Source organism: Gopherus evgoodei, unplaced genomic scaffold (genome assembly GCF_007399415.2).
Source record: "Gopherus evgoodei ecotype Sinaloan lineage unplaced genomic scaffold, rGopEvg1_v1.p scaffold_40_arrow_ctg1, whole genome shotgun sequence".
In the NCBI taxonomy this organism is placed as follows: domain Eukaryota; kingdom Metazoa; phylum Chordata; order Testudines; family Testudinidae; genus Gopherus; species Gopherus evgoodei.
In genome coordinates, this window is record NW_022060061.1 from 940,771 (window position 1) to 956,764 (window position 15,994).

The window sequence follows — 15,994 nt, forward strand, 5'->3', positions numbered from 1 at the left end:
AGCCCTTAACTGAGATGTTGATGCCCTGAAGGTGGGGTCAAGCCATAGAAATACCTAGGGCAGATGCAGTGAGAGATCGTATTCCCCCTTCAATCTCTTATCCCTCCATCTGCCTGCTTCCATGTTCCCAGAGGCATTTGGGGGGAAAGGGTATGGCTGGAGTACATGCATTATGGACACTTCCCTGCCCTCTGAGGATAGGACAAGAAGCAATGGGCTTAAATTGCAGCCAGGGCAACTTAGGTTTCCTAGCTGTCAGGGTGGTTAAACACTGGAATAAATTGCCCAGGGAGGTTGTGGAATCTCCATCATTGGAGATTTTTCAGAGCAGGTTAGACAAAAACCTGTCAGGGATGGTCTAGATCAGTGGTTCTCAAAACCAGTCCACCGCTTGTTCAGGGAAAGCCCCTGGCTGGCTGGGCTGGTTTGTTTACCAGCCGTGTCCACAGATTCAGCCGATTTGCTGCTCCCACTGGCTGCAGTTCGCTGCTCCAGGTCAATGAGGGCTGCGAGAAGCAGTGGCCGGCACATCCCTTGGCCTGTGCCGCTTCCCGTAGCCCCCGTTGACCTGGAGTGGCAAACTGCAGCCAGTGAGAGCTGCGCTCGGCCAAACCTGCGGATGCGGCAGGTAAACAAACCGGCCCGGCCTGCCAAGGGCTTTCCTTGAACAAGTGGCGACTGGCTTTGAATACCACTGGTCTAGATAATCCTTAACCCTGCCTTGAGTGCAGGAGACTGGACTAGATTCCTCTCAAGGTCCCTTCCAGTTCTGTGATTCTCATGGGAAGCAGAGCATGAGTTGGAGTAAGTGTGGGTAAACCTAGTGAGCAAGATTGGCTGACGGGGTGGGGGCAGGTCGCTGGCCGGCTGGCTGACAGCACTGCTACCTCAAATTCCTAAGCCTTGGGAGCTGCCTGCATTCCATCCGCTGCAGCAGCTGCACTAGCAGAAATGGCTGGTGTCACCCAACCCTGCCTGAAATCAGAGTGAGCTGCACCAGTGCAAACTGCCCTCTCTGGCAGCGGTCTGCCCCCTGGCAGCTGCCGTGGGGAAGAGCCACTCAGAGGATCCTTTTGTGTAAGGAAGAACTGAGTAACTTGCCTGCCTGTACGAACAGCTGCCAAATAGGGCTTTTCCTTTAAGTGTATTCGCTTCTAAGGGAGGGTGAGGTCTCTACTGAATGAAAACCAATTTGCCGCCTCGGAACAAACAGTGCCCTCTGGAGGGGGTGGGTTGTGTGTACCTGGGGCTCAAATCTCACGGACTGCCCAGGAAAATGGAAATACATGTTGCTTCTGGCTGGAGGAGTCTTTAACCATGGTCAGGGTGGCCCTGCTGGTACTTTGCAGCGTCCAAAAACGTCCTTTCCCCAGTGTTCCCTTGGAGATGTACACAGACACACTGGAGGCACCTTAGGAATAGCTTGTGAGAAGACCACTTCTGTCTGCCAGACCTCCTCACGAGGCTGTGATGGGACGGAGGTAAAAGGAGCTCTAACACCACCACCTTAATAGGAAGGTAACAGCCTCCTTTTCCACGTGGACTGGAAACTGCCTCTGAATCCAGCGTCAGGCACGACCTGGTCCAAACTGGGATTGGCTAAGTAGGGTGGTTGGCACTACTTCTCTCCAAAGAGCTTTATAAGCATTGGCCCTCACGTGATGGAGCAACTGAGGCGCAGAGGGGAAGGGTCTCGCTTGAGTGTGTCACAGCTGGGAGTAGAAAGCTGGGTTCCTTGCCTCACTGCCACTGCTCAGACCCACTAGATGTTGGTGTGGGTTGAATAACTGAGGCATCTGGCCACTTAGCCTATGGCAGGACTTCTCAAACTTCATTGCAGTGCGACTCCCATTCAACAGTAAAAATTATGACATGACCCCAGGAGGGGGGACTGAAGCCTGAACATGCAGAGGTCTGTGGGGGTGGGTCAGCCAAAGTCCAAGGGCTTCAGTCCTGGACAGGGGTCTGGAATCTGAGTCCTAAAGCCCTTGGGCGTTGTCCCTGGGCCTCAGCAAGTCTAAACCTGCCCTGGTGACCCCACTAACATGAGGTCGCGACCTGCTTTGAGGTCCTGACCCACAGTTTGAGAACCGCTGGTCTGTGGGGATTTTAAGTGTGTTTCCCTACTGACTGGTTTGTTTTGAGCCTTTTGTGGGTCCCCTTCCAGGTTGTAGTGGCTCAGTGTACAACCCAGAATTTGGCTTTGGCCCTAGAAGATGACACGTACCCTTATGGAATTCCAGCAACCCTTGGCACTGTTCTGGGGATCCTCCAACAGAAACAGCTAGCAAGGGATCGCGTGCCTTGCCACTAAGGATAGCAAATGAACCAAGGGGACCCTGAACCATCTACAGGTCGAGGCTCCCAGGAGAGAAGCATCGTGGGAACATCGGGATATCTAATGAGCCCAGTGAAAGCCTCAGCAGCTCAGGCATAAAGAACGCTTTGCTTGCCGTCAAACATCGTCCTGGGTTAGTGGCATTTTGCAAGGGGCAAGAAGGCAGGTTCTGATGCAGGGGTCACTGATGAGACAAACCAACCCTTCCCACAGTTGAGTCAGTGCCCATTCTTGCTCTCCCTGGGGAAGTCTGCCCACATGAAGATGGCATAAATGGTATTGCCCCATTAGTCATTGGTGCTACAGTCACTTACACCAGCTGAGGGGCTGGCCCAGATACCCCTCTAGTGATCTCAGCTTGACTCCTCCCTACTTTTGGAAACTTACAAGCCTCTATCTCAGCCATCAGTAGTCATCTTGTAAGTTTCCCGGAGTTCTGCTGCTTCCATTTTCTTGTGGCATCTCATGAACCTTTCCAAAGCACTAAGTGAATCCTCCAGAGGGCCTGTGTGTTGCCTCCCATGTCTCCAATTTGGTCCCCTCACGGCTGGTCCTCCATCGCTGGCTGTAAGAATGCAGATTGTAATGCGGTGATGGGAAGGTGGAGATCTGATTATCCAGGACGTAAGCTGCCAATCATACTGGTCTGCTTCTGATTTGGAGCCGTGCAAAGCTGGAGGCAAAAGCTGGATTTACATGCTCCAGTCCATCTCTGCAGAGGGATCCTGCCTGCCGTGCCAGTCCCAGAAACGAGCTTCGTGTGCTCCCTGGTGGGGTCTCACTCATCAGTAATGGGGAAGTATTCAGTCTCTAAAGGACTCTCCTTCTGGGCGTTCTGCTGTGCTGCTTCTGTGACTAAAATGCTGTACAAACGAGCTAATCCACTCCACCATCCTGGGAGCTGGCTTGGTAATGGTGTCTCACTTCGCCCATTTGTCAGGGGCAGGGAGGTGCCCTGGGCCTCCCAGCTAGTCCGTGCCAGAGCTGAGATTAGAACAGGGCATTTCTGGCTCCCAGGAGTAAGTCCTTCCTTTCTGCTAAAACGTCTCTTAGCTCCATGCTATGTAACTGATCCCTTAACGTCTGGGCCTCTGCTGCCACAGCTCTCCTACCCAGCCCTGTAACTGCTGCTCCAGAAACAGCTGTCTCTCCCCTTCCCCAGTGCTGATCATTGCCTTCCCAGGAGGCCAGGCTTAAGCCTTTGGATCTACCACTAATCCACCAACCCAAGCCCTGTTTCTCTGCGCTGTGCCTACAAGCCAACTCCGTTCTAATTCTCTCTGCCTGTCAAACGCCCTGCTTCCACTCTTCTGCCTCTGATCCTTTAAAACCAAATTCACATTTGTTTATATGGGAATCAGAATCTCAAACCTAAGAGAACCTAAAAGGGAGCGAATCTAAGGGGTGAAATCTTTAACCTGCTTTCCTTTTTGCCATCTCGATTTCAGGGCTCCTTCCTTCCCTCCGCCAGAAAATCTGTATGAGTTAAGTTTTAGCTCTAGCAGCCTGTGCCTGCCGACGCCCTGAGCTTTGTGTGTGTGTGTGTGTGTGTGTGTGTGTGTGTGTGTGTGTGTGTAACATGTTTGCCTTTGTTGTGGCTTTTATGTTGGTAGCCACCTGAGCAGCACTGGCAGTGAGAACAGCCTTAGTATGATTCCCTTGACAATGGTTCCCAGGCAGCATCTGGAACAATCATGGCGTGAACCGATGGCTTCTCTTGTTCACACACTAATTCTGGTGCTAGAAGCTAATATGAACTAAAGTCCTGCCCTAGTCAGATTCTCAGCCGCAAGTTCTTGGTACTCGTATCGCTGCTGCTGACAGGTGGCTCCTATATAAGCGATAGCAAAGAAATTCCGAGATCTAGCTTGTTTAACTCTTCTCCATGTAACCACCTGGGTCACTTACCCCCCTCCAATCCATCCGTTGGGCTGATTTGAGTCAACCCTCTAGCGACGTGCTGAAAGCTCGTTCATTAGTGTCTGTGCGTTACTAATCGGGAGGGTGATACTAACATGTGCAGAGCACTTGGATAGAGTGACCGTAGCCTCGATGTTCCTGTGATCAACCCTACTTGGACAGTCGAAGCATCTCGGCCCCTCTAAATGTCCCTGTGGATGACTTTAGTCCAGGCCTACGGCCGACTGCTGTGGAGTCTGTTCCGCTGGAAGTGCGCAGTCTAGGCACTAAGTGATCATCAATCCTGTTGTGAGCTCTTTAAAAGCGGGTGGGGTAGCAAAATAGAATGTGTTAAAAGAACTTCAAAAGAATCTGTTAAAGCCCAATTCTTGGGATATTGTAGCAATGGAGTGTTGGGCCAGAGAACAGTTCTCCAGCCTAATCTCTTCTGGGTTCACCAAGCCTGTGGTGTTGCTACAGGATCTGATGCTTGTTAAATGGCTGTTTATAGCAGGCTTCTCATACTCACTCTCGTTGGTTTTGCTATTCATTATTCCTGGGCAATCCTCTACCCTGGGGAGTTCAGCAGGCCAGAAATAAAAGATTCACTGGCATCTGGGTAACCTTAATGTTCAGAGAGCTGCTAAAGGCCGTTTGGCCTGATCTAATGGAAACTAAAACTCAGACTTGAGTGATTGGGTCCACTTGGCATCTGGAAATGGGTCATGCAGGCAGAAAGGACTAGCAGAAGACTAGCATCTGGTCAGGGCAGGCTTTAGGGCGATTCAGCCGATTCTCTGGAATCAGGCCCCACGCAACATCCCGAAGGAGCTGCCGCTGAAGTCTCGCCACTGTCTTCGGCAGCAGCTCAATCTCTGCCACGGAGGAAGGTCCCTCTGCCGAAATGCCACCGAAGGCACCGACAGCCGATTGAGATGCTGCCAAAGTCCTAGCACTGTTGGCAGCAGCAGCTCAATCGTTGCTGCTGATTTCGGTGGAGGGTCCTTCCTCTGCGGCGGCGATTGAGCTGCCGCTGAAGACAGCGGCGGGACTTCGGTGGCAGCTCCTTCGAATTGGGCCCCGCAGTGCTTAAAGCCGGCCCTGCATCTGGTATCCATGCGCTGTAGTCTTTGGGCTGGGCCAGTTGTGTCTCATTGGTTTTCACAATAGTCCTTTATGTTAAGACCCTGAGATAGAGTTACAAGCATGTAGAGTAACGTTGTCCGCAGCGTAACAAGACAGGGTAAGACTTTCCAGAGGCAAAGGAAGGAGATCTGTTGTATTTAGACAGATCGGCAGTAACCTGCAGTGCTCTTCTCCTCCGTGGCTATTGCACGACAACACTGAAGGGGCCCAGAAGGCACTGAGTAACTCCTTCCTGATCTGAAACACCAGGAAATTATCACCTTGCCAAGTATTTTGGAGCAGGCTCTGCCGTTCCATGGTAGTCTCCAGTGCTACCATCTGTCACTGGAGTTAGATCAGTGTAACAGGACGCAGCCTAGCCCTGTTGGCTGAGCAGTGAGCTGCTTTTTTGCCCCAAGGCTTTTTTGGTACAAAACAAAATGGGATTGTGTCACGGAGTCCCCGGGCGATGCTCTGGAACTGCTCCCCACCAAGCCAGTCAGGACTTTGGGGAGCCTCCTCTCCCTTGGAGCAGACTTGTTCAGGGCAAGAAGCTCACACGTCTTCACCTCCTGGGTCTCTCCTTGGAGCATTCAGCATCCTCTGCCCCTCCGTGCGCTTCCCACAGCGAGTCCACCCCAGCGGGGTCCTGGGGAAGCCACCGGGTTCTGCACCCCACTTTGCAGTCAGACGTGACTCAGCCAGCCAGTAAAACAGAGGTTTATTCGATGACAGGAACAGGGTCTAAAACAGAGCTTGTAGGTACAGCGAACCGGACCCCTCGGCTGGGTCCATTCTGGGGGGCAGTGAGCCAGACCCCCAGGTCTGTCCTCCACCCTTGACCCCAGCCAGCTCCAGACTAACAACCCCCCCCAGCCCCTCCTCTCTGCTCAGCTCCTTTCCCGGGCCAGGAGGTCACCTGATCCCTTTGTCTCCAACACCTTCAGCTGGCACCTTTGCAGGGGAGGGGCCCAGGCCATCAGTTGCTAGGAGACAGAGGGTCAGGCATTTAGGTGCACTGGCCCTTTGCTCTGCCAGATACTTAAGAACTGCCATGGGGACACTGAGGCACCAATACAGTATTCAGAGAAAACATTAAGAACTTTCCCAGTTCGTCACATCTCTCCCCCCTTCGAGACCGAACTGAGCGAGGTCACTTCAGCCAGTGACCTGGGGAAGTTCGAACCCACAAAGGTTCCCATGGATGTTCCAGCATCTCTCCCATCCCTTGGTGTGAGTTACACCAGGACAGTCCAGTCTTACGCCCTCCCTTAGGTCGGGTGTTCTTGATGGCACTTGCAGGCCGCATATGGGAAGGTTTATGCAGCCCACACCCTTTGCCACCCCAGTACCCCTGGGGTTCAAGCTGGGATTGGGTCTTTTCCCAGAACTCTGGTCTGTGGTTCGGGCTCCCTTGGTTAAGAGCCCCCATCTTGGCCTTTGCCAGCTCTGGGCTTGGGCAGCCTCTTCCCACTTTGTGGCCCAGACACAACACCTCTGCCGTCCCCCCTTGCACTTTCCAGCTTTTACCGTCAGTCCCACCTCCTTGAGGCAGCCCAGCCCCCTCTTCACCTGGGACACCTGTTCCTCCCAGGTCTGGCTAAAGATGCACATGTTATCAGTGTCTGCCAGGGCCAAGTTCTCCATCCCTCTCAGCTTGTCTAGAATCTCCCCAGGCCTAGGCATGGGGTCGGCATCGGACACTGTGATGGCTTTAAGCTTCTGATAGCCCCCATAAAACCAGATCTTCCTGTCTTCCTTTGGGATCAGCCCCACGGGTGAGGCCCATGGGCTGTAAAATGGCTGGATCCCATCTAAAGCCAGGATGTTCCTGACCTCTCTCTCCAGGATCTGGGTTGCTTTCCCAATGACTCTGAATGGGGAACACCTGATGGGGAGATTGTCTCCCACCTCAGGGAAGAGATCCCCCCCGGGGGTCTTCCCCCATCTTCATCCAATCCTCCCTCTTCAGGTTCAGGGGTCCCCTCACTCTCCTCCCATCCAGCAGCTCGAAAGGGAAGAACCCTGTGGATTCCTGGGGCACCACCAGCTGTCTCCCGATTCCCCCCAGTTCTACTTCCCCTTGGGGAGCCCATTTCCGGTACAGGAATCCCTCCTCCTGCAGGACTCTGTCCCTGCAGTCTTCCCCAAGGGGGTTTGCAGTGCTGTGGCCAGCAAGTTCCCTCAGCTTCTCCAAGGAGGGATCCCTCTGCAGCTCAGTCTGGGATCCAGCTGCTGGGGCAGGGAGTGGGACCTGCTCCCTCTCGCTGGCTGGACCTGGGGTCACAGCCCCCCTGAGCCCTGTCCCTGGTAGCTCCCTTCCTGCTGTGTAATCACTTCCCAGCAGCACGTCTGGACCAGGCAAACCTGTTTGGCAGCTGACCTGCCCTGCCTGGGTGTCCCCCCACTCAGCTGGGATCTCAGCTCCCCCCGTGCTCAGCGCTGCCCTTGCTGTCCCAGTGGGGGCAGGCAGCGAGCTCTCTGCTCTGGTCACAGCATCAGAGCCAGAGTGAGCCCCCTCTCCGGTGTGCAGGGGGGCGGGGAGCATCTCTCCCTCCCACTCAGCCCCAGGGGGCTGGTTACAGGTAGGCAGGTATCCTGAGCCCAGCAGCCCCTCCCCCCTGCCAGCCAGGTTATTTGCATTTTCACTGACCATTTCAATCCTAGCCAATTGGTTCCCTGGATTTGAATTCAAACCCTCGGCCGTTACAGGAGCGGGGCCTGGATCCTGTCCCATGGGGAGACAGTCACCCCCCAACAGGGCCTCCCAGCCGATATCCTGGAGAACCCCAACTACCAGCCAGCCCGACCCCTTCTGGGTCTGCACAGGGATCTGGGCCATAGGCAGGGCGAGGGGCTTCACCCCAGGGAACTTCACCCAGGTTCCATAGTCCCTCGGCATCTGGGGCTGCACCACCACAGTTCTCTCTGTCCCAGGGTCTCGCCCCTGCGGGCGTGTTTCCCCACTGACCCCTGGGCAGCCCCCTATGTCTCTCTGCTCCACCATCACCAGTCCACGCTGCTGCTACTTCTCATGCAGCTTTTCCTCGGGCTCTTGCTTTCTCTCACGGTCCTCTCGCTCTCTCGGGCTCTGCTCCCATCCCATCCGTCTCCAGTCTCCTGATGGGGAACCCAATCGTGAAGACCCTCGTCTGATTGGGGACCAGACTCCCGGGGATGCCTGGCTGATGCTCCAGCTGCTCTCAGATTCTCTTGTAGCCCCATCTGGGCCAGGAATCTGCTCCTCAGAGCGGTGCTTCTCCTTCAACTGCACGATTAACTGTGCCTTGGTGAATTTCCCCATGCGTAACCCTCTCTTTGTGCACAGGATCACAATGTCCTTCTCAAGGAGATGGTGATAGGCCATCACTTCACCGTTCCCAAGTGGCTCTGGACTCACAGGCCTGTGTGCTCTTGGCTCCCCCATGGTTTCCAGGAAGAACCCCTGGTGTGCCAGCCCTTCTCGTGATCACCACCTCTTTGCCAGGGTCGAGCTGCGGACTCCTCCGCCCGGGACTGCTCCTGCAATCCCCCAGGGAACCCTGCTATTGCAAAATCCTTCTCTCTCCCAGGGTTGAGCGGCAAGCTCCTCCGCCCCTGAGACTGCTCGCTGCAGTCCTCAGGGGGACCCCGTTACTCCAACAGTCCTTCTCGCTGGTCACACACTCCCAGAGGTTAACCGCCCCCTGAAACCGTCCCTCTCTGAGCCTTCAGCACGCCTGGTCCTCATTATCCCTCCTTTGTTTTACTGCTCCCCAGTCACTTACTGCAAGCAGCGCCATTCACGGGGTGCAGTACGTCCCGCCGCTGCCACCAGTTGTCACGGAGTCACCGGGCGATGCTCCAGAACTGCTCCCCACCAAGCCAGTCAGGACTTTGGGGAGCCTCCTCTCCCTTGGAGCAGACTTGTTCAGGGCAAGAAGCTCACACAGCTTCACCTCCTGGGTCTCTCCTTGGAGCATTCAGCATCCTCTGCCCTTCCGTGCGCTTCCCACAGCGAGTCCACCCCAGCGGGGTCCTGGGGAAGCCACCGGGTTCTGCACCCCCACTTTGCAGTCAGACGTGACTCTCAGCCAGCCAGTGAAACAGAGGTTTATTCGATGACAGGAACAGGGTCTAAAACAGAGCTTGTAGATACAGCGAACCGGACCCCTCGGCTGGGTCCATTCTGGGGGGCAGTGAGCCAGACCCCCACGTCTGTCCTCCACCCTTGACCCCAGCCAGCTCCAGACTAACAGCCCCTCCCAGCCCCTCCTCTCTCCTCAGCCCCTTTCCCGGGCCAGGAGGTCACCTGATCCCTTTGTCTCCAACACCTTCAGCTGGCACCTTTGCAGGGGGGGGGCCCAGGCCATCAGTTGCTAGGAGACAGAGTGTCAGGCATTTAGGTGCACTGGCCCTTTGCTCTGCTAGATACTTAAGAACTGCCATGGGGACACTGAGGCACCAACACAGTATTCAGAGAAAACATTAAGAACTTTCCCAGTTCATCACAGATTGTCTGGAGAGGGGGACTAATGATGACTCTCTGGTTTCAGACACTAATTTTCAGTGGCCCTCGGGGGCTGCCAAGATTTGCCTTTGTGGTGATCAGTTATGAAAAACTTCAACAAAGGCAAGAGATAATAAAGACAAACAATGGAATGTCCAGACTGGAGACTACTTTATACCATCGGCTGTTCTTGGGAACCCAGTGCTAGGAGTTGCTCTCCGAATTCCATTGCCTCCAGGACAAAACCCACGTTCTAGGACCAGATCCTCCCTTGGCTTCAGCAGAGCGAGCTGTGTTCCGAGCAGTGATGAATTTGGCTCGATAGATTTCTGAGCGCTGGGATTATAGCAGCAGAGACTCAGGTTGTTCTTTGAGGTGGTCTCCAGATACTTTTTCCTCGGTGGGAAGACAAAAGGGAGAGAACAGTGCCTGAGTTTTTATCAAGAGCCTTAGTAATAGAGTTGATGGTACATGCTACCAGATCAGCCAGTACTAGCAGCTGTAATTTGGCTTTCTCCTAATGCTGCATGGGGGCGATGATGCCAGCCAGCAGTAGTCCCCTTCCAGTCAAAATTTATGATCAAGCTAAGTATATGAGCAGGGTTTTATGACAGGGCGGCCTCTGCTAGCAGATGACCTAGAAGGTCCCTTCCTGCCCTGCGTAAGAGAGGTCTGAGTCACGCTGGCCTCTGTTTGCTCATTGTGTGTGACGGGAAATGCTTCTGCCTGCCCTGGAAAAGCCTCCAGACAATTCAGCGCTTCCTCCTTGTCTCGTAATGTGTGCTGCTTGCAAAGCTGGACTTGGGAAGTGCTGCTCCACTGTGTGGCTGGCCCCGGCTCCCGTGCTGCTGGGCTGTTCTACGCGTGTCACTCAGCACTGGCTTGGGGAGGCTCAGTCTTTCCAAAGGCCATGCAGGAGTGATGGTTTCACAGGCTTTCTAGTGGCAAGTCCAGGGCATCCTCGAAGGAAGCCAGCTGTGCTTCCTGCTGTGAGTGAGTGCAGCTTGGGGAGCGAAAGAATGGAGGGAGGGGAGATGCTCATTCCCTGTTCAAACTAGCCATAGTGCTGTCCTGGCCATTCTTGGGGGTGCACGGTTCTGTGGACTCACATCCTGCTCTGAAGGGGATGAGAGGAACAAATACCCTCGTTCCTGGACTGGCTATTCAGGGGGTCTGTGCCCTGCCCCTTAAGGTTGGCTTATTTCCAGAAAGCTCTTTGGTCCCCTGGGTGAGTAGTACCCGGGTAGCCTATAAACTCAGGCTCCCCTCCCCTCGATAATACAGCAGTGGCAATAACAATTTGAGTGCATCTGCTCTGATTTCTGTGACCCAGGCCATTGGTGACGGCTGGCAGGAGCACCATGGGATAACTACTGTAGCATTGCTGTGGCCTGTGCCTCTCTGGGAGGATTTCCCAAAGGGGCCCCGTCCACTGCCTGGGGAGCTATAATCTGGGTGTGAATGCAGCTGAGATGGTCAAATCTGCAGGCCTGTCCTATTACTCTTGGTAAAACTCGCTTTGGGCTCCTTGCTGGAAAAATGTGCCAGGCTCCCTCTGAGGAATGGGGCTGCTTCCCTGCCTAGCACTGGTTGGTTTCCATGGGGCAGACGCTACCCACAGACTCTCCTGCCGAGACTCAGAAGGAAAGTAGGGCCCAGGCTAACGCTGAGCAGCATGTTAGGGGTCAGAGCCCCAGACCCCTCTCTGCTCTAGGCAGCCTAAAGTTGAAAGGGTGGCCAGAAAATAAGGATTCCAAGCTAGCCTGTAAACTATTCTCTCCCCTGCCCCATCGTTTTCCCACTCCTCTTGTTTCCTCCAGGTAATCCGCAGGGGCTGGCTGACCATTAACAACATCAGCATAATGAAAGGAGGCTCCAAGGAGTACTGGTTCGTGCTGACTGCAGAATCTTTGTCCTGGTACAAAGATGAGGAGGTGCGTATTGGCTTGGTTGGTGACAGTAAAAGGTGGTGCTTGTGATCAGCGTAAGGCTTGGGGCATTCTGCCTTGCTGCTCTGCACATAGTGAACAATCTCCTGCCACTTCACCACCAGGAGCGGCTCCTTAAGGGGATGGGACTAGATACCTCCTGAGGTCCCTTCCCACCCTGATACTCTGATTAAACTGCTGCTGGTGAAACCTGTTGGGTTGACTTGCAGCTTGTACCATCACTATAGAAACCCTGGGGGTGGGGGCAGATTTTGGGCCAACCAGCCCTGGGATTCAAACCCTTGTATTATAGCTGCATTATGGGAATGTCTAGAAGAACATGACTGAGCAGCCACTTCCTGGCACTTCCCCTGGAGTTGTTCACCGTTGCAGATCGTGAGTGTGGGTCTGACACGCTTCATTACAGTGTGTCCTGGGGCTGACTCGTAAAGTAAAACCTCTGTGTTCATTGTGAGCTTCTGGGCCTGTTGCCAGTAACTGCTTTCCCGCCATTGCTTTAGAACCCAGTTGTTGCCCTCTGAGCAAGCTGGTGGGCATGGCCACGGGACCCAGGCTGTGGTGGGGGCATGTGGGATTGGCAGGGCAGGGAGTTACCAAATTCAGCTGCCTGTGAAACCGAGGGGAACATGGGCTAGTCCCAAAAGATGCTTTGGCTCATACCCTTCTCCCAAATCCAGCGTGGTAAAGTTTGGCTGACTCCCCTCAGGAATAGTTGGGGTGTGGGGAGTGTGGACCTCCGCTGGGCCCAAAGTCGGCTGGTTCGTGTTTTGGCTTGCTTTGCTGGGTTTGAATGCATGGACGACCCTGCTGGACTGTCAGTGATGCCCGGCCATCTCCCTGTGTGCTAAAGTGCACACAGGAATAAGACCCAGACTTCTTGTCACTGTATGGGCAGCCATTCTCAATCAGCAGGGTCCCAGCCAGCACATTCCATGTCTCCAGACGCTCCCAGGGAACTGTCAGTTGTGTAAACAGCAGATAAGAAGTGGAGCTAGTGGGACTCATACAAGAGGCAGCTGCCTTGGTTTAGTGGAGACTGCATCTGGTATGGGCAGCGTATCTCACGCAGCGATGCCTGCAAGTGCCAAACAGTTCATCATAACCACGTCTCTACCCCATTGTCTCAGTGGTTTTTTGTCTGATGTAACCAGCATTGCAAGAAGCTTCCAAAATCATTAACCGCTTGGCTAGTAGAGAGAACAGGGCCCCTCTCACCTCAACTGAACCGACGTACGCTGAAATACAGAAGATTTCAGATCTGCAGGGGAACTGCGCCCATAGGGAGCTCTCCACAGTTCAAATCCAGTGTGTGCACGTGTGCCCTAAACAAGGGAAATTGAAATAACCCAGGATGCAGAATTCTCCTGGTCACTGCAGCTAGGGACACTGCAGGGTTGTTCAGAGAGATTTAGGAGGCTTTTTAATAACTAGTGTCTGTGGAACAGTCATTTGGGTTTAAACATAGCAGTGCTGTGCCGGTGCATGAGAGCCAGAAAGGTACGGGAGGTGGAGTGAATTTCACCAAGTAAAAATCGGTGGGGGAATCCACTTCATTGTTGAGTTCTAGCCTTAACCTAAGGGAAGCCACTGGCGAGTGTGGATCTGACACGCTTCATAGCTGTGTCCTGGGGCAGGCTGCTCAAGTAAAACCTCTCTGCATTCATTGCCATCTTGTGGGGCTTCGGAGCCCGTGAGAGTTGGGAGGGCTCAGTGTATTCTGGGGTAGTGTCTGAAAACTCACCCTTGGCAGCATCCTGTCCGCAGTCACTCAGGAGGTTCTTGCTGGGTTAGTAACCACGTGCTGAAGTGGCACCATGTGCCTCCCGCATGTGGTTATTCGAGCGGACAGGGAGTGCTTTCAGGTTTAGACAAACGTGATCTGGGCTTGGCAGTAGCTGGCCACTGGCTGGCTGGGTGCCCCCAACAAAGGTGGCCACTAATGCGCCAGATCCACTGAACTCCAAGCTGTTCGTTGTCTCTCCTGGTCCCTGGAGGAAGGGATAGTGGCACTCAGAAGCGGAGATGGCCATGTGTGGTGTGGGCAGGCGGCTGGGGTGTTCAGAATGCAGTAACCTGTCAGATCAGAGGGATTTGCATCACTACTGTGTGGGCACAAAATTGCCATGTTGTCATGCAACCTGGGGGGCCCCTCGGACGACTGGACGCAAGGAATTGTTACTGAATAACACCTGGTTCTTACTAGTGCTTTTCAGAGGTCAGGATCAGTGGCCCCATTGTACAGAAGGGCAAACTGAGGCACAGGGAGGGAAGTGACTTGCCTACAGTCACCCAGCAGGCCAATGGCAGTGCTGGGAATAGAATCCAGATATCCTGAGTCCCCCAGCCAGTATTCGGGCCACTAGGCCATGCTGTTTCCCTAACACTCACTGGATCAGTCCCCATCTTCCCCTGATTCTGCCTGGAAATTAAAATTCATTACACCAGTCTGGCAGGTCTTGGTGAAAGCTGGTGCCTCTTTAGGCTAAGTCCTCTTGGCTAGGAAGTTCGGGCCAGAGCTTCGAACAGAAGCGGTATCTGCCGTATCCTAGCCTGTGGTCCTGTCAACTGCAGGGGCTGGAAGAAGCAGCAGAGGCAGCGTCCCTTCTAAGCACCACTCCCTCGGTGTCTGGAACAGACACACCGCACTCACATTTTCCAGCACTTCCACCCCCGCAGTCTGAAAAACGGATATTTTCCCTCCCCATGTCACCCGTCTTGCAGCCAGGCTCCAGTGGCTTGGCGTTGGCGCAGGGCTGGGTGGAGAGAGATGGACCAGTGGGCAGAGGAGAGATCATGAGCGGGGGGCTCCCGTTTCTGTGAACATGCTGCTCAGAAAAGGAGATGTTAACAGAACTTTATTTCCCCGTCTCGTAGTACAGTTTAAGAGCAGCTCCAGGAGGCAGCGCCCTTACCCGAAGAAGACCCAGACATTCTTTGTTCTTGTCCTTTTATCTTCCAAGGAAGCTGCAAAGATTAACCTCTTCTCACAGAGGCTGTAAATCTAGATAGGTTAAGAAACCTTAAGTCTGCCTCCTAACAGAGAAGGAAACATGCAGAACTGATACATTTCATTCCCCTACCCCCATCCCAGGCAGCCCGTTTCCTGTGGGGAGGCCTCTCTGGGGGCACTTGTCTGGCCCCTCTGCTGTGGGTAATGAGAACCAGCAGGCTGCAGATGAATGAGGCTCTGTATTCAGCAGGCACAAATTGCCTACCCTCCATGCCACTAGAAATGAGCTGCTGCTTGCAGAGAATTTCCAGAAACACCCAGCAGCCGCTGGCGCTGGAAAAGCACTTTTAAAAAAAACACTGGTCTAGGCAAATGTGAGGGAAAGCATATTAAATATGGAACCATAAAGCAACATGGGTTTAAACATCAGTCCTACTAACCCATCTGTGACTGGAGCAGCCATAAGAAATGCACCTGGTTAATTCTAGCTGATAAGAACAGTTAACGATAAAGATTTGCTCCAAGGCTGACGATAAAATGAGGGCAAGCGAAGCCTCCAACAGCTGCATATGTTGCCTACCTTACCTGGGTCCGCTGAGCTGCTCCTGGGTGCCGCTTTACCAAACCCAATCTAACCAATGTGCAGACTACTGTACACCTTTATAGCCTCCTGAACAGGTAGTCTGAACACTGGGCAGGCTGGGCTGGAATCAGTTTCAAACCTCTCATGGCATCCATCTTTTTTGTGGGTGGTGTTTTTTTATTTTTTCCCTTTTTCCCCCTCCTGGGTTTTTATAAGAGAAGCTGTTCGGTGAAAAGGATCCGCTTTGTCTTGTCTGACGTGGCAAAGTCTGCAACCGAATCCAGTCTGGAAAAAAGTTGTGGGTTTTTCAGGAAATCATACGGAGGGGTGGGGGGTGGCTGTGGGGGGAGGGTTTAGGTTCGTGGCCTCTCTACAAAGGAGAACGTCACTTTTGGGGCTGTGTGCGCGCAGCATCTGGAGACACAGGGCAGTTGGAGTTATAAACAATTCCAGATGTGGCGTTTCGGCAGCAAGACGGCTTGTGTGACTCAGTTGGGTGGCCCCTCACTTCACTGGCCTGCAGCCTGTTAAATAAGCAGTGTCCTTTGTGCCAAATTCCTAAAACCGCTTCTCCCCTTCTCCTGGAAGGGGAGTGGGAAAGACACATGGACTCGGAGGGCACTCGCATGCATTCCATTAGGCTGTCCATCCCTCATACGGC

General features: G+C 53.8%; 1 protein-coding gene across 11 annotated transcripts in view; it reads left to right on the forward strand.

The window, feature by feature from the left end:
• Nucleotides 1-15,994, forward strand: part of DNM2 (dynamin 2) — a 65,312-nt gene that overhangs the window by 39,794 nt on the left and 9,524 nt on the right. For 7 of the 11 annotated variants that reach the window (XM_030545890.1, XM_030545894.1, XM_030545888.1 and 4 more), the window contains one exon: nt 11,672-11,785. In XM_030545890.1, coding sequence (XP_030401750.1) covers nt 11,672-11,785 — 114 coding nt within the window. Of the gene's footprint in view, nt 1-3,786; nt 3,817-11,671; nt 11,786-15,994 lie in introns of all 11 variants that reach the window. The other 4 variants (XM_030545885.1, XM_030545884.1, XM_030545883.1 and 1 more) reach the window with 1 other exon arrangement.